The 19,208-nt window shown below is 38.1% G+C and overlaps 1 protein-coding gene across 6 annotated transcripts in view; it reads left to right on the plus strand.

Annotated features, from left to right (window-relative positions):
- Osbpl1a (oxysterol binding protein like 1A) overlaps positions 1–19,208 on the plus strand; it is a 217,440-nt gene that overhangs the window by 150,034 nt on the left and 48,198 nt on the right. For all 6 annotated transcript variants that reach the window (XM_070029418.1, XM_070029419.1, XM_070029420.1 and 3 more), the window contains one exon: positions 6,338–6,494. In XM_070029418.1, coding sequence (XP_069885519.1) covers positions 6,338–6,494 — 157 coding nt within the window. The remainder of the gene's footprint in view (positions 1–6,337; positions 6,495–19,208) is intronic.

Genomic DNA, 19,208 nt, shown 5'->3' on the forward strand with positions numbered 1-19,208 from the left:
CCAATTTGGCTACAAACTATGACCCTTCAGATTAGTAGCTAGGATTAGAGGTGTAACTCCTTGTAGCCTAGCTATCTTAATCATTTTTATACATTGTTGTATAACCCTTCATCACCAAGTGTGTTAGTCAGCTTTCTGTCACTGTAACAAAGAGTTGAGTTAATCAGCTTACCCATAAAAGATTCATTTTGGCTCACAATTTTGGAGATGTTAGTTGTTATTAGTTGACCCCATGGCTTTTAGGCTTGTGGCAAAATGGCATAACATGCAGGAGCTTGTATTAAAGCCAAACTATTCGTGGCCAGGAAGTGGAAGGCTAGAGTTCCACAATCCCCTTCAATTACCCCTCCCAATTACCAGAAGATCTCCTACTAGACCCCACCTCTTAGTTTCCTCTACCTCCCAGTAGCAGAGCTGAGGACGAGGCCTGTCATAGTTGAGCCTTTCTAGTCATTTGAGGCAAGCTCTAGCACCACCCACCTCTAGAGACTTTCATCATCCCACACTGAAATGCCATATGATTCAAGCCTAATTAACCGTACTCCTACCTCTTTGGTTTATTATTGTTGTTTTTATTTTTGTTTGTGGCTTATGTTACTAAACTATGGATGTTATATCTTAGATTGCTATAAGACAACTCTGTTGCTAGCATATTTGAGGCATGAACCATACTGTTCTCTGTACTTCTAAAGTATGAATATATTGCCAAGTAGCAGTGGATAGTAAATAAGATAAGGCCTATTTGATAATGGTATGTGTGGGACAAATGGAAAAGAATGCTAGTTTTTTTTTTATTGTTGTTTATTTTTATTTTTATTTTTATTTTTTTTTTAAATTGTATTTTATTTTATTTGACAACATACTGTACAGAGGGGCTACAATTACATGGGCAGGATAATGCATACATTTCTTACCAAGCATTGCAGCCTCCTCCTTTGTTTACACTTCACTTCCCTTCCCTGCCTCCCCCCTCCCCCCACCCAATTTTACCCCCCTCCCCCCACCCAATTATACCCCCCTCCCCCCCCCCCACACCGAAATTGTAAAGCTGGTTTTGACATGACATTTTGTACTTCTCATTGTTGCAACAGGTCCTTGCGTTTCTTTCATGCATGTGTTTCTAATGCATTTATAAGATTATTTCTTTGTTGCTTTGTATGTCCCTCCCCCACAGTGTAACCCCGCTTTCACTATATTTGATGTCAGTATATCATGTGGAGGAGATGGGGACAAACAAGTCGTTTAAGGATTCAGGTGGACCTGTTGTTTATTTTTAATGTCAGTCCTGGGGCTCAAATTGAAAGCCTGGGCACTGTCCCTGAGCTTTTTTTTTTTTTTTTTTTTTTACTCAAGGTTAGTGCTCTACCACTTGAGGCACAGCTCCACTTCTGGGTTTTTCATGATTAATTGGAGATAAAAGTCCTACGACTTTCCTACTCAAGCTGGCTTTAATCCTCAATCTTCAGATCTCAGCCTCCTGATTAGGTAGGATTATAAGCATAAGCTGCTGGCACCTGGTTAAGCTTACTATTTTAAGAATGATTATGGAACAGTGCCATACTGGAAATAGATGGGTGTGATTGATGCTAAGAAGGTAGGATCCTTTAAGAATGGTTCACTATTGCCACTAAAATAAGTTTCTAATCTGTTTCATATTGTTTTAGATGTCTCTCTTCATTGTAACAGAAATAACTGAACTTTTGTTTTTAAATTATTGGTTTTTATCTCATATTTTTAGGCCACTAGCTTTTATCTAATGCTTCTGTTGCTGTTGAGGTATGAAAACATATTGATTTACTTCTAGCAAGTATAGAACCTCAATGGCATATAGTAATATACTACCTCATTCGTATTTTCATTTTATATTGTTATGCCACTTCCTGCTTTGAATTTTTACTTCTATAGTCGGTTTTATGACTGAGTCATAGCTTTCTACCCACCCCAACTCTATTCTATGTTGTCTGCTATCTTACTGAGTACTTCATTGCTTCCTGCACTGGATCATGCTGTTCCCTCTGCCTGCAGCAGTTCCTGTGTGGTAACTCTGTCCTCCTACCCCACTCTTACTCATTGTCAATTTCCTTAGCTCAGTCTGCAGCCACAACCCTTTCCTCATACTTTTCCACTGTAAAATTAACTGATGCTTCCCTTATGGCCCACTGGCCCTATTCAGACTTCTGTGATTGTTCCTAGAAAAAAAATGTGCTGAGCTCCAGTTTACTTCTGCTGGACCATGGACAGGGACCAAGATATCATGGTTCTTTCACTCTTACTTGCCTTGCACATGACACAAGGAAGGGAGATGTGAACTAAGCATGGTAAGATGTGGTAGATGAGTGAAAATGAAGGATGGTTGAATGCGTTCATAATATTCAATGTACATATGTGAAAGTGGAATGGGTAGAATTAAGAGAGATAGAAGTGGTGACATTGATCAAGATGTACTGTATTCATAAACTGACATATTGAACTGAAATCTCTTTGTACAAGTACTTAAAGTTAATGAAAAAATATAAACAGAATTAAAATTGAAAAATAGCTCAGGGCCTGAGCACTGTCCATGAGCTTTTTCGCTCAGGGCTAGCATTCTACCACTTTAAACCATAGTTCCACTTCTGGTTTTTTTGTTGGTTAATTGGAGAGAAGAGTCTCACAGGCTTTCCTGGCTGGCTTCAAACTACATTCCTCAGATCTCAGCCCCTTGAGTAGCTAGGATTACAGGCGTGAGCCACCTGTGCCGGCCACTTAATTATCTTTAAGTTGTTGTACAAAGGAGTTGCCATTTAACAAAGCAGTTTATGAATACAATGCATCTTCATCAGTATCATCCCTTTCCACATTCTCACTCTCACCCCACCCCCATACCTTCCCTTACTTTTTTTTGTTGTTGTTGTCGGTCATGGGGCTTGAACTCTAGGCCTGGGTGCTGTCCCTCAGCTCTTCAGCTCAAGACTAGTGCTCTACCACTTGAGCCACAGAGCCATTTCTGTTTTCTGGTGGTTTATTGGAGATAAGTGTCTCATGGACTTTCCTGCCCAGGCTGGCTTTGAACAGTGATCCTCAGATCTCAGCCTCCTTAGTAGATAGGATTATAGCTTCCCTTACTTTTTTGAATTTTGTAATATATGTGTTGGATTCGTGACTGCATTCTCCCCGTCTTTTCCTCTTCATTTCTCTACCCCTTGACCCCATCCCTCCTATAGCAAGTACCTATTTCCTGGAGTTTATTGTTGGGCTTTTACTTTGCCTTTCTAAGGAATTACAATATTTGAGTTCTACCTTGTTAATCTGTTTGTGACCACTTACATGATAATTCTAGCTTATTTGGGGGAAAAGTCTGTCTTTGCTTCATAGAAACTCTTATAGCCTCTTATTGTTTACTTGCTTGAATCTACACACAAGAAAATGTCTTTTTAGATGGGCTTGTCACTGCTTTATAATTTGTATCTCATAAGCAATATCCTGTGCATAGTAATGTTTCATAAATGCTTGAGTTTTTTGCCTGATTGCCTTTTGATTTTCTGACATCTAAATTATAAACTAAGAAGGCATCATAATACTAATGCAGATAAAGTTGTTTCTGAAGTCTTACTGTTTTCCATATGAACCTATCCATATGGATATGAAAAACTAGGCATGGCTACTTCCCAAGAGTGCTATTACCATCTTCAGGTTTAAGTTTTGCCTCCGTTTTCCCTTGTATCCAACAAGCCCCTTCCCTCCCTCTCACTTTCCTTCCCTCTTTCTTTCTCCTTCCCTTCCGTTTTCCCTTGTATCCAACAAGCCCCTTCCCTCCCTCTCACTTTCCTTCCCTCTTTCTTTCTCCTTCCCCCCCTTGAACTCAGGGCTTCACACTTGATAGACAGACATTCTGTTGCTTAAGCCACAGTTCCAAAACTTTCTGCTCAGGTTACTGTTGAGATAATATCTGGATTTTCACTGGGCTAACCTGGATGGTGATTCTTCTTTATACTTCCTGCCATAGCTGAGGTGATAGATGGATTCCACCATGCCCTGCCTTTTCTGTTAAGATGGGGGTCTGACTGGCTTAGTTCTGAATTTTCCTGATTTTGGAATACAGCTTATAGGTGCAAGCCACTGAGCCTAGATATTGGTAGAAATGGGAGAGGGGCTATCTTGAGATCTTTTCCTACTCTGGTTTTGAGCCATATTCCTCTGTTTCTTTCTCCCAAATAAGTAAGATTACAGACATGACTCACTAGTACCTGGCCTGCTTTCAGTTTTTTTATTGTGTTTTGTTTTTGTTGGTCATGGGGCCTGGACTCTGGACCTGGGCGCTGTCCCTGAACTCTTCAGTTCAAGGCCAACACTCTACCACTTGAGCCACAGCACCACTTCCAGCTATTTTTGCTTATGTGGTACTGAGGAATCGAAATCAAGGCCTCATGCATGCCAGGAAAGCACTCTACCACTGAGCCACCTTCCCAGCCCCTTGTTTTGTTTTTTTACATTAAATACTGCACTACCTCTCTTGGTATCCTTTCCTGTAACTTGAAGATGAACTGATCCTTTCTCTGTCGTTAGTCCAGGCAGGATAAACAAAGGTAGATTTCATGCTACTCAAAATAGTTAACAGTTTAAAACAGTTTAAAATTTTCTTCCTGAAATTTTTAACTTAGTGTTTTTTAATTTAATGTTGCTTTCTGGAGGCAACTGAAGCCACAGAAAGCAAAACTGGATGAAGAGTGATTACTTGTGTGTTTCTTTATTATGGGGAGTCTAAGAGAGCAAAGCTACAATCTTTCTGCAAATAACTTACATCATTCAGAGGGTCTAACATCAGAACTCAAGGTGTACTATATTGTCCATCCTGTGGTTGTGCAGCCAACACTATGATCCAACAATTGTTTTTCTGAATTAAGCAGTGTGATAACAATAAAACTCCATGCTTTCCCCTGAATTAAGGAATGAAGGAGAGGGGAAAGAAAGGCCCAAAATTTTCCTGAAAATATCAGCTATAATACATATTTAGCAGATCATTACCAAATACATTTTAAAAAGTTTGCTTGAATAGGTGTACAGGTCTTTCCTGTTAAAGACAGATGAATAGATATTCCGAATGGTTATCCTGAAATTTTGTCCTAATAAAAGTTGAGGCATCATATATCATCCTAGGGAGATTCAGCAATTACAGTTTTGAGCTGACACGAAGTGTTAAACAAGGAGTCAGAAAACTGGGTTTAGATACTAGCTTGCCAATTCAAAAGCCATGAGACCATTAGCACACATTAATACCTCATTGTCCTGCTTCAGCTTACACAGAAGAATCTAGGGGTGCTCAAAGTTGATAAAAAATGTGAAAGATCTTTAAATCTATCATGACTTGTAGAAAAATGAGTCACTGTGTTATTCTCCAACAGGCATATGGCTCCACTCTGAAAACATAGCCAACGAGGAATGTGGCATTTTCTCCTAAGAATGCCTGACTGATAACTGATACATAGTTGATAGTCTTTGGCTCTTAAATATTTTTTAAATGTATTAGTTTAAATGTATTACTTTTACTTTTGTTTCTATAGTATTGAATATAATTTAACCTTAAATATAAAATTGTTTCAGGTTTTCTACTATACCTGAATTTTTAATTTTTAATTTTTTGTAAGTTATTCTTAAGATTCTTTGAAAGGGACAATGATAAGAAAATTTGAGGGCTAGGAATGTGGCTTAGTGGTAGAGTGCTTGCCTAGCAGGCATGAAGCCCTGAGTTCAATTCCTCAGTACCACATAAACAGTAAAAGGCAGAAGTGGTGCTAGCCTTGAGTAAAAGAAGCTCAGGGACAGTGTTCAGGCCCTGAGTTTCAGCACCAGGACTGTTTTGGTGTCAATCCTGGGGCTTGAACTCAAGATCTGGGTGCTATCACTGAACTTTTATGCTCAAGGCTAGTGCTCTACTACTTGAGCTACAGCTCAACTTTCAGCTTTTTGGTGGTTAATTGGAGATAAGAGTCTTACAGATGTCTCCTGCCTGGGCTGGTTTGAAGCCTCGATCATTAGACCTTAGCTTCTTAGTAGCTAGGATTATAGGCATAAGCCTCCAACACCGGCATGGTTTCTTAATGAATTATATAGTCTTTATAAACTTCTTTCTGTATATAAAATTGGTTTAATTGTATAGTGTACCCCTGTCTCAGAAATTCACTTGAGCCTTATTGGGTACAAGTTTTGTAAAATCCCGGAAGAAGTGTGTACTGGATGGATTGTTGAAGGACAAAGCAGGCTGCTAGAGTTTCAAAGCCTACTACATTAAGGGAGATACCCATTGTAGAAGCCTCATACTAAAGTTCAGTTCATTCACTATGAACCTACTCTTTCACAGATTCTGAGTCCGAGCAGTCCCTGAGTCGATTGGAAGCAGTGACAGCCCACTCCTTTGAAGAGGAAGAAGAACACTTGAACAGTGGAAAACACAGAATGTCTGAAGGAAAAGACTGTGGTGGTGGAGATGCTCTCTCTAATGGCATCAAAAAGCACAGGTAGGATGGCCTTACAGTATTGTTGCTGCCTTAGTGTACAGCAAATTTGAGTTCATAAAGAAATGTGTGCCTTCTATCTACTTTTCTTCCTTGGTTGAGTATTTGTATTGGTATACTGCCTCCTAGATGAGATTTAATATAAGTACTTGTTTCTTTGTCCACCTGAGAAAATGTCATTTTTAAGTATAGGACTGGATCACACAGTCTGGATTTAGCAGCTATGTTTTCAGGGAAATGTTTATTGTTGGCAGTGTAGAAAGTTTATTCAGAACTACCTATCGAAACTGATGCCGGGTTCCCTTTTCATCATGCATCTTTTATGACTGGCTCCTAATGCTATTTTAGTTCCTAGTCATTTGATCTTATTCTTTTGAATGAATGGTAATATTGCCAGCCTGTTGATATAATTTAGTTAAATTTAAACAAAGACCCATGGTTTGTTGAACACATTTATTTTATACTGTGTAATAACATGAGTAAGTTTTTATTCCCTTGACAGCTTAGCATGCTAGAGATTGTCCCAAATGAATGAGATGTAACAGACACCACAGTTCTTTGGTTTCAGCACAAGTTTAAAGACATAGTAGCCTATATATATGATCATATTAACATAGAAAAATATTTTATAAACTGATACCCATCATGTTGTTTTTGTAAAAATCACATTTTGAGTAAGATATTTTTAAGGGTTAGTTTCCATATAATAAGTCTTTTTGTTTTATATTTGTAAAGTGTATAATACCATGATCCTTACCACACTGATCACAAGTATTTTGGGGACAAAGCATAATTATCACTTCTGATATATATATATATATATATATATATATATATATATATATATATATATATTTCATCATGTTAATAAAACTGTCTTAGGTTGCATTTTTTCCTTAGAAGATTGAGTTTAATAACTACTTAAACAGTTTTCTTTTGTTGCATTAGAAGTTGTCTTCTTGCTTGCTTGATAAGTTTGCCATTACAAACTTGTGGCCAGCAATGAGAGTTTTTCCTAATTCCTTTCTGCAATTACCATCGCTTCCATTGAGTCCAGGACTAAATTTTGTCCAGAATGTGAAATACCTAATAGTAAACGGGGCAGTGTCACCAACCTATAAAGAGAAGACAACCTTTAACTATTTAGCACATATTTTGTCATCCACTGAGAAGCATGGATGAGATCCTGAACACACAACAGCTAAAAGAAGTATACAAAGGTTGATAAAATTACTAAAATATCAAAATGTGCACTATGGAGCAGAAACTATCATGGGTTGTGGCTGGAGAGATTTTTCTGTAGCTTTTCAGGGTCCAACATTCCTTTTGCATGCATACTGTAATCATTATAGTAACCATTTTACATTTGGCATACAAAGTTATACCATAGTCATATATTTTGTCTTAGTCAGACACATGAATATGATACTTGATATTGTTTCATGCATAAAATCAAGATAAGTAACTAAGGAAGACTACAAAGAAATACAATTGGATAGTGACCTACCCAGCAAATTTAAGTTTCTAAAATGAGATACTTTGTGTGCAGTTGCTCACATCTGTTAATACTACCAGCTACTTAGGTGTCAGAGATCAGGAGGAACAAGGCCAGCCCAATCAAAAAGCCATAAGATCCAAATACTGTTTGCAAGACAAAAATTGAAGGAATGAATTTGAGGCCATCCTCAACAACCAAAAACATTTTCAAGACTCCATGCACCTGTTAACCCAGCAACCTAGGGAAACACAAATAGGATCACAGTCCTGGTCAGCCCAGGAATAAAATCACCAATACAAAAAGGGCTGTGATTTAGAAATAAAATTGTCACCCTCTACAAATGTTTGTCTGTATAGAAAGCCTGTGATAGCCATAGAAAAATTACTAGACTTAGACTGTTTGGCTTTCAACAAAATTACATTTCTATGTGTCATCAACATACAGAAATTGTAATTTAAACTGGAGAAAGGAACTATTAGAGCAACTATTAAAACCACATACTTAAAAAAAAGTCTTAGCAAAAAAAACACAGCAAAACAAAGGAAACTAAACACACCAAAAATAGAGGGAAAAGGGTAATAATGAAACTTACTAGAAAGGAAAATCCACTGTCATAAAGGCATTCTTGCCACATTGATCAGTAGATTCAATGTAATTTTAGTTAAAATCATACCATCCTTCTCCTTGGAGGTTGAGAATGGGATTCTGAAGTACAGAGGGCTTTGAAGAACTGAGATCAGGAACCAGATCAGATCAAAGGGTGATGTTTTTCTTACCAAATGCAAGGTTGATGACAAATCTTTACTTCAAATTTGTCTTGGAGATTAACTCATACAATAGAGAAAGGAAAGGAAAGCCCTGAAAGACTCACACATGAAAGGAAAATCTGGTACATGCAATAAACCAAATAGTAGATTCATGAGAGACAGAATGGAAGGTTTGGTAAATGATGCCACACAGAGATGGAAATGACCATTTTCAAATACAGTGCCTCCTTCATATATCCTTGCATTCAAACTACACAAATTGAAAACAATTCAACATTGTTTAAATGGCATTTGCATTGTATTAGGTAATATAGGCAATAACAGCATTTAAAGTCAATAGGAAAATATGTATGGCTTACATGCAAATGCCACACTCAAGCATCCTGAATTTTGGTACCCAGTGGTGGTCTTAAAACCAGTCCCCTGGGCTGGGAAAGTGGCTCAGTAGTAGAGCGCTTGCCTTGCATGCCTGAGGCCCTGGGTTCAATTCCTCAGCACCACATAAGCAAAAAGAAAAAAGCCGGAAGTAGCGCTGTGGCTCAAGTGGTAGAGAGCTAGCCTTGAGCTGAAGAGCTAAGGGACAGTGCCCAGGCCCAGAGTTCAGGCCCCACGACCGGACCCCCCAAAAAAACGAAAAACAAAAAACAGTCCCCTGAAGATACTAGGGGACAAATGAATGGACAAATCTGGATGAATCAAACACCACCTATGTATGAACGGGTGAGACTTCAATAGTCAGTTCTTTTAGAAGAAAGTATCTTTATAATTTTGATGGGAAAAGAATTCTTACAACAGGGCTGGGAAGGTGCTCAGTGGTAGAGCGCTTGCCTTGCATGTCTGAGGCCCTGGGTTCGATTCCTCAGCACCACATAAGCAAAAAGAAAAAAGCCGGAACTGGTGCTGTGGCTCAAGTGGTAGAGCACTAGCCTTGAGCTGAAGAGCTGAGGGACAGTGCCCAGGCCCAGAGTTCAGGCCCCACAACTGGACCCCCCCAAAAAAAGAATTCTTACAACAGAACTAAGATAGGAACTGTTTTATCATCTGATTTGAATTAACTTGCATTTGATATAGTGACTTCAATAAGGCTAAAATGGTAGATTATAGCTGGTTGCTTAGCTTTACTCACCATTCAAAACAGCTTTAGATTTGAATTCTTAGGTATCTGAAAGGACTGAAATAATAGTTATAGTATATGTAAAATTAATGCAAGAAATATACAGACAAGTTCAAGTCAAAGACCTTGAAAATACAAGCGAAGGCAGTATTTTTGAAGAAGGATGAGTATATTGATGAAGTGTTATTAGTGGTAAATAAAAATTATTCAACTCTGAATATATTTGATCACTGAAATAAAACCACTTTGGTTTTGAAATTTCCCTTTCTACACATCTAAACAAATGGTCTGAACTCAGACTGCTAAGATCAGGAAATAGAGTTGTAACCCTCTGTCAGGAGGCAGTGACTCCCTGTCATGTAGTGACCCGGACACTTAGCTATTACTGATTGCTGGCAGACTCAGGAGTTATGAGGGCTCACAGCCAAATTTGCATACAGACCTCTGAGTTAACTATGGGGAACAGTGGTTCCAAAGACACCAAATTCATGATCTCATGCAGTACCACTGCCTTCCCCAAGGTATTTAGCATGCTTTGAAGGCAGAGGGTTACATTGAAAAGAAAGACTATTGTTAGAAGCTCACACAGCTGAGACTTAGGGTTGACCGGACAAAATCCTGTCTCACCAACCCAAGAGAGGAACACTGGAAACAGGCAGAGTGAAGAGGAGCAACAGAGAAAGAAGATCCTTTAGCAGATGTAGAAGTTGGAACAGGAGTATAGGCAGATAGTTGTCAGTCAGGAAACTGGAGTCTAACCTCAAAGGCCAGTGCAGATTGGATACCTGGAAGAGATTGGCAAATTGGATGACAATACCTGAGGCAAAGGACTAAAGTTTAGCAGGCTACTCAGATTATAGGATACTCATCTTTCCTACAGAAATATATTCAGAGAGCTTTCCACAAATACGGGGTTCCACCCGACAGAAGAGGCTAACCATCCAGTAAAAAAAAATGAGATCTAAAGACTACTGGAAATCTGTGGCTCATGTCTTTAATATTATCTACTCAGGAGGCAGATATCTGGAGGATCAACATTCAAAGCCAGTTTGGGGAGAAAATTTTGTGAATCTCTACTTCTAGAATAACCAGAAAAAAGCCAAGCTGGTGTATGGCTCAAGTGGTAGCATGACAGTTAACAAGCAAGCTAAGCAAAGATACTACCAATATAACCAAAAAAAAATTTTTTTTTAATTGGCAGGCCATAGGATCACCTTGATTATGTTAGGAAGAAGCCAAAATATAAGGCTATTTCATAGTTTTTTTTTTTTTTTTTTTAAAAAAAGATAATTACTTTTTTTCTTTTTTCTTTTTTTTGGTCGGTCCTGGGGCCTGAACTCTGGGCCTGAGCGCTGTCCTTCAGCTCTTCAGCTCAAGACTAGTGCTCTACCACTTGAGCCACAGCACCACTCCTGGCTTTTTCTGCTTATGTGGTCCTGAGGAATCAAACCCAGGGCCTCATGCATGCAAGGCAAGCACTCTATCACTGAGCCACTTTCCCAGCCCCGATAATTTCTTTTATGAGCCTGGGTTGGGTTACTACCAGGAATGACTCCAGGAAAACTTGGATATTTTTTCTTTTGTCTTTTTTTGGGGGGAGGGGGGTCAGTTATGGGGCTTGACCTCTGGGCCTGGGAGCTGTCCCTGGGCTCTTCAGCTAAAACTGGGATGTTTTTCCATAGAACTTTGGCTCCTGCTCCTTTGGCAACAAGAGCTCGGGGTCCTGTAAGCTCACTTCCTTCATCTGGTCCTTAGCCCCAAGATAACCTCCTAGAGCCCTGAGGCTCTTTTAAACACAGTTTGTAAAAAATGCTTTTATGTGTAGGGTATCATCTTTTTAAGTTTATTATGGAAAACTTCAAACATGCCTACAAGAAGAAAAAAATAATACAATGAACTTTTTTCGTTTCAGCACTTACACTATGTGACCAACTTTATAAACCTCCTCATTTCTATCTCCTATAAATTGGTGTATTTAATGTGTTTTTCAAAGAAAAGCTGTCTACCCTCCCACCCTAACTTCCATCACTCCTCAGTAACCAAGGTTTGAATTTAGGGTTTCATACTTGTCTGGCTTGCTTGCTTGTTAATTTTAGAGATGAATGTTTCAGACTTTTTACCCTTGACTGGCTTAGAACCATGATCCTCCAGATCTCAGCCTCCAGAGTAGCTAGGATTGTAGGTATAAGCTACCAGCACCCCAGTCAAAGCTTTTTTTTTTTTTTTGTACCAGTATTGGGACTTGAATTCTGGGAGCTGAACCTGAGCTTTTTTGCTCAAGACCAGAATTTTACCACTTGAGCCATAGCTCCACTTCCAGCTTTTTGGGTGGCTAATTGAAAATGACTCTCACAGACTTTCCTACCCAGGCTAGGTTCCAACCATAATCCTCAGATGAGCTTCTTGAGTAGATAGGATTACAGGCATGAGCCACCAGCGCCCTGCTGAATTCAAAACTTTTTAATTAATTAAAATATTTATACAAAAATATGTGCAGTAATGTATATGCTATTCCTAAATGGAACTAATTATCATGTATATTACCTCACATACCTATATTCCTGTCCTGAAAGCACTGAAAATCTGCTTTGTGATTTTTTTTAAACATGTAGCATCTTACAATATACTATGATCATCATGTACAATAGATCTCTTCAACTTAGTCTTCCTAACATGTGAAGTGATTCATGAATTTGTATGTCACCCATGTGCAGATTAGAACTACACTAATCTTTGTATTATTCCAGTTAGTGCATCTTTCAATTTAGTATGTATTTCTAAAACAGTGAGACCGACTGTTCTCCAAAATAAATAATAATTTCCTTATTACCTCAAATATTTAGTATTCAAATTTTTTTCTTACAAATGTCTCTCAGGAATTGGAACTAAAATGTATTTTAATAATTAGGATCCAGAAGTTTTATATATTCTATTTGGCTTATAATCTGACTCTCTAGATTTCCTCTTACCCCATTTTTTTCTTGTCAATATTTTAAAAGACTGGTTATTTGTCCTGTAGAATCTCTACAGTCTAGTTCTGGCTACTTGAATTCCTAAATGTCACAACATCATCTTTTGCCTCTTAATTTCCTTTAAACTTAAGGCTATAAATACGAAGCTTGACTAGATTTAGGTTTGAATCCTTTTGTCATACTAGACTTTGTAGATAGATACATCATAGGTGTATCCCCAGCTTCGTCAAGCATAAGGCAATTGCTGTCTGTTTTGTATTTCTTTCTTGTGTCAAGATTGATTCCTAGATGTAGGTGTCTGACTCTTCCAGGGTGGAGCTCTCTGATAGCATTTCACTTAATGATTTAGCAGCATTATATCCTTACTTTTTAGAATCTACAATCTACAATGTACTTCACTTAATATGATTTTTTCCAAGTCTTTCCATTTCCTAACAAATGGGGCAGTGTCATTCTTTCTAATGAAAGCATAGGATTCTAATATATATCACATCTTCTTGATCTATTCACATACTGAGGGGCATCTGGGTTGGTTCCATATCTTAGCTATGGTGAATAATGCTACGATAAAGCTTTAGTAGCTTTACTTCATTCAGCTTTACTTCATTTAACTTTACTTCAGTTCAGCTTTCTTAAACTTCTACATTTATTATTTGCAATTTTTCTATAAAAAAAAGCCTCCAGTTTTTCTCTACAAAACTATATGTATATTGGTTTCCTAAACATGTTTGAAAGTTCAAGTTGTTTAAATCTCTCTCTCTCCCTCCCCCCCTCCCACCCCGCTCTCCCTCTCCCTCCCCTCTCCCTCCCCCTCCCTTCCCTCTCCCCCTTCTCCTTTTCCTCTCTCCCCCTCCCTCCTTCCCAGGCCTGGAGCTGGACTCAGTTTCTTTTTGATCAAGGTTAAGACTCTACCACTTGAGCCACAGGGGCCACTTCAGGCTTTTTCTGTTTATGTGGTACTGAGGAATTCAACCCAGATCTTCATAAATTTCTTAACACTTATTCATCCCTCTGTTAGTTTCTGTGTCTCACAGGATCCAAACTGGTCTTTCTGGATTTTTTAAAATATATTTTTTCTTGTAAAAATATTGAACAGAGGAGTTACAGTTACATGAGTAAGGTGATGAGCACATTTCCCATCCAATATTGTTATCTCCTCCTTTGTTTTTCCCTACCATCCCTTCCCTCACCACTTCCCCAACTCCTCCTCCCCACTTCTGAAGTAGTAAAGTTCATTTTCAGCATAGTGTCTCATCTCATTGTTACAGTGGGTCAGCTGTATCCTTATTTCAGCACTTTGTTATTTCTCTTCCCTTCCCCAAATTAGAAAAATGTATATACAAGATGCACAGCACCAGAATCAAATATGGCACCAGAATCAAATACAGTGAAAACAGGGGTTATACCATGGGGGAAGAACATACAAAAGAAACAAAACAAGTCGTTTAAGGATTCAGGTGGACCTGTTGCAACAATGAGAAGTACAAAATGTCATGTCAAAACCAGCTTTACAATGTCGGTGGGGGGGGAGGGGGGTATAATTGGGTGGGGGGAGGTGGGAGGCTGGGAAGGGAGGTGAAGGGTAAACAAAGGAGGAGGCTGCAATGCTTGGTAAGAAATGTATGCATTATCCTGCCCATGTAATTGTAGCCCCTCTGTACAGTATGTTCTCAAATAAAATTAAATTAAATTAAAAAAAATAAATAAATTAACAAAAAAATCATATAGTACATTATAAATACATTAAAAACAATATCAAGAAAGATAAAACCACTTGTTCATTTCGCTTAGCATCATCTTATCTGGTCATATTACATAGCTTTTGATCTTTTCTGCTTGTCCTAGACTTATACTAGTTACTGCAACTAAGGGAAACCATGGAACCTATTTTTCTTTGGGCCTGGTTTACTTCACTTAATATGATTTTTTCCAAGTCTTTCCATTTCCTAGCAAATTGGGCAGTGTCATTCTTTCTAACGGAAGCATAGGATCCTATTGTATCAATATCTATAGCTATATCTATAGCTAAATATACCACATCTAATTGATTCATTCATCTACTGAGGGGCATCTGGGTTAGTTCCATATCTTAGCTATGGTGAATAATGCTGCAATAAACATAGTTGTGCTGGTAGCTTTAGTATAGCTTTGTTTGTGATCAGTTGGGTAAATGTCCAAAAGTGGGATTGCTGGGTCATAGAGGAGCTCTATGTGTAGTCTTTTGAGGAACCTCCATACTGCTCTCCAAACTGTTTGAACAAATTTACACTTCCACTAACAATGCAGTAAGGTTCCCTATTAGCCACATCCAACTCCAGAATTTGTTGTTATTAGATTTCTTGTTTATAGCCATTCTAATTGGGGTAAGGTGGAATCTCAATGTTGTCTTGGTTTGCATTTCTTGTGTCTATTGGCCATTCTTATTTCCTCTTTAGAAAAGTTTCCCCTTAAGTCTTTAGCCCACTTAGTAAGTGTACAGTTGTTTCTTTGAGGATTGTTGTTGGGGGATTTAATTTTTTGAGTTCTAAGTATATTTTAGATATGAGACCCTTGTCCATTGTATGGCTAGTGAAGATCTTCTCCCAATCCATGGGCTTTCTATTGATCTTGCTAGCTATGTCCTTTGCCATGCAGAAGCTCTGCAATTCCATTTGTCCAACCCATCTTTGATTTGTTGTGTTTCTCGATCTTTATTAAGAAAATTCCGGTCTGTGCCAAGGAGCCCTAGAGTTTCTCCTGTTCCTTCCTGTAATGTTTTCAGGGTGTCTGCTTTTTCTTCAAGGTCTTTGATCCATTTGGAGTTGATTCTGGTACAGGGTGATATATACAGATCTAGCTTTAGTTTTCTATAAGTATTTAACCAGTTTTGCCAGCACCATTTACTGAAGGAGGCTATCTTTCTTCCATTCAATTTTTTTAGCTCCCTTATTGAAGATTGGGTGGCTATAGTTCTGTGGGTTTATTTCTGGGATTTCAGTTCTATTCCAGATCCTCAGGTCTATTCTTGTGTCAGTACCAAGCTGTTTGATTGCTATGGCTTTGTAGTAGAGTTTGAAATTTGGTATTGATATTCCTTCAACACTGTTCTTTCTGCTAAGGATTGTTTTTGCTATTGGGTGTCTTTTATTGTTCCATATGAGTTTTTGGGTTGCTTCAATTTCATTGAAGAATGAAGTTGGGATATTGATAGGTATTGGATTGAATTTGTAGATAGCCTTTGTCAGTGTAGCTATTTTCATGATGTTAATCCTCCCAATCCAGGAGCATGGAAGGCTGTTCCACTTCCTTATTTCTGCTTTAATTTCCGTTTTCAGGTTTTAAAGTTTTCATCATAGAGGTCCTTCACTCCTTTAGTTAACTCCTAGGTATTTTTATTTTTTGTGGGGCTATTACTAAAGGAGTAGCTTTCCTGATTTCAGTCGTGCTTTTTTCATTGTTGCCATACATAAAAGCCATTGATTTTTGAGGGTTAATTTTATACCCTGCTACTTTGCCAAAGTTTGCCAAAGTTTCAAATCAGCTCAAAGAACTTGGGAGTGGAGTCCATGGGGTTCTTTAAATACAAGATCATGTCATCTGCAGAGAGAGAGAGTTTTACTTCATCTTTCCCTGTTTGGATCCACTTTATGTTTGTATCTTGTCATATTGCTGTAGCTAGGCATTCTATTACTAAACTGAAGAGAAGTGGAGAGAGTGGACATCCTTGTCTCATTTCTTAGTTTAGAGGAAATGGCTTTAACTTTTTGCCATTAAGTATAATGCTGGCTGTAGATTTGTCATACATAGCCTTCATTATGTTGAGGAATGTTCCATGGATTCCTAGTTTTTCCAGAGCTTTCATCATAAAAGGGGTGATGGATCTTGTCAAATGTTTTTTCTGCATCTATTAAGATAATTGTGGTTCTTATCCTTGCTCTTGTTGATGTGATGAATTATATTAAGTGAGTTGCCTTGCATCCCTGAAATGAATCCTGTTTGATCATTGTGAATTTTTTTTTGGGGGGGGGCAGGTCTGGTCATGGGGCCTGAACTCTGGGCCTGGGCGCTGTCCCTCAGCTCTTCAGCTCAAGGCTAGCACTCTACCACTTGAGCCACAGCACCAGTTCTGGCTTTTTTCTTTTTGCTTATGTGGTGCTGAGGAATCAAACCCAGGGCCTCAGGCATGCAAGGCAAGCGCTCTACCACTGAGCCACCTGCCCAGCCCTGAATTTTTTTTTTTTATGAGGTGCTGAAGTCGATTGGCCAAGATTTTGTTGAGAAGTTTTGCATTGATAGTCATCAAAGAAATGGGTCTATATTTCTCTTTCTTTGATGAATCCCTGCCTGGTTTGGGGATGAGGGTTATGATTGCTTCATAGAGGTTAGTAGTGAACTTTCACTTTCAGTTTCATTGAAGAGTTGAAGTATTGGTTTTTCTGGTTGTTTAAGAGTAATTTGTATATAGAGTATCCTTACACTGTCCCAGAGAGCCAGCTTAGTTTCTGATAGGAAGGTATGTTTTACACTTACCTGTTTCCTGCCTCAGACCTAGAAACAGCTGTGTCTATAAAAAACCCTATTTCATTTTAATGGGAATGTATTTAGAAGTAAAAATCTGAGTGATGAGTAAGCTCAGTACCATGGTGTTGGCCATGGTTATTTAGTTCTTTACATGAAAGACAACTGATTCCCCTCTAAACTGTTCTTTTTTTTCAATTTATTTTTAAAAACCAGACTGTATAAAATATACTGTGCAACTTAGCTTCCTTTTTTCACATAGCAATATAGGTCTTTTGGATTTTTTTGATGAATATTGCTTATAATTGTATTGTTATTGTTATTGTTATTATTATACAATTCTTTTGTTTTGTTTGTTTTGTTCAAGTTCTGGGTTTTGAACTCAGGGCCTGTCCACTGTCTTTTAAGTTTTTTTTGCTTAAGACTAGTGCTCTACAACTTGACCCACTAATTCACCTCTGACTTCTTAGAAATTTTTTAGAGGTAAGAGTCTCATAGACTCACTGGAGAAAAGACTTTCACAGACAATCTTAAGAGTCTCCTCCTGCCCAGGCTGACTTCAAACTGAGATCCTCAGATCTCTGCCTCCTGATTAGCTAGGCTTACAAGGCACGAGCCACCAACACCTATTCTATAAGTCTTAAAAAAATGCTGGGATTGGTGGTTAATACCTATAATCCCAGCTACTCAAGAAACAGATTGAGTAGGCAGGGTCATAATTCAAGAACAGACCAGTAAAAAGTAAGAAAGACCCCCATCTCAGCTAATTCTTTTAGGCCTGGTGGCATGTAACTGCCCTCCTACCTATGTGAGAGGCCATCACAGAGAAAGTCATAGTCTAGGCCAGCCTGGACAAAAACAAAACAAACCCAACCCAGGAGACTCTAAACAGAAAAATGACTTAAGCAAAAAAGCCCGAGGGTGTAGCTCAAGTGGCAGAGTACCTGCCTAACAAGTTTGAGGTCCTGAGTTAAAACTCTAATATGGCAAAAAAAAAAAAAAAAAGCAAAAAGAACTATTATATATATATATATATATATATATATATATATATATATATATATATATATATATGAAAATAGAATAGATTTTGGAAGTTACTCTTGTCCTTTGAAAGTGGAATTTGGGAAAGGTAGCTGAGATGAAATTATTTTGATTTTACAATAACACTTTTTTGTTATTTTTTTTGTAAGTGTGAAATAAAAATTGTCTCCATATTTAGAAGTATATAGGTCTTATTTTCCATTATATTTTTAAGGCTGTTTTGTAGTATAGTTAAGTTGAAACTTGGTTTTCTTTCTGTTGAGAATGTCAGTGTGGCTGGGCTCCAAAGGCTGGTTGTAAAGTTACTCTGTCACAAGTATAAACAAGAGGTGATGAGAGGCCAGGCATTAAGCTCTGCTACTCACTCCTTGGTCCCTTGACATTACTTTGCTTTGTGCTGAGGTCTCATTATTTTCACCTTTTTATTCTTAGACATTGTTGATCACTTAGGTAAATATACAGTTTCTGTTTCAAGTTTGTTTTATAAACACTTTAAAACCATCAGAGTGTCAAATTTATTCTTAATATCTTTAACCTGTTCAAAGATATTTCCCTCCTCCACCCTAGCTTTGACAGGCCAGAGGTTTTTTAAAGCTTTGAGTACAGAATTGAACTCTAAGAAATACCTTACAGTGTAATCTTTGAGTGGTTTGCCTTACCTTGCTTACTTTGACCCCATTTTACAAAAAGTCATGGACTGGACCTCTTTGGATAATCTCTGGGATCTCTGGATTGGAGTGTGTTGTCTCTTTCTTTTTGGAACTGTGCCAATCTAAATTTTGCCTGGAGGAGAATACTGCCTCAAGGGACTTGCTTTTCTTTGGT

Source organism: Dipodomys merriami, unplaced genomic scaffold, assembly GCF_024711535.1.
Source record: "Dipodomys merriami isolate MVZ:Mamm:240054 unplaced genomic scaffold, mDipMer1.0.p SCAF_2, whole genome shotgun sequence".
Lineage (NCBI taxonomy): Eukaryota > Metazoa > Chordata > Mammalia > Rodentia > Heteromyidae > Dipodomys > Dipodomys merriami.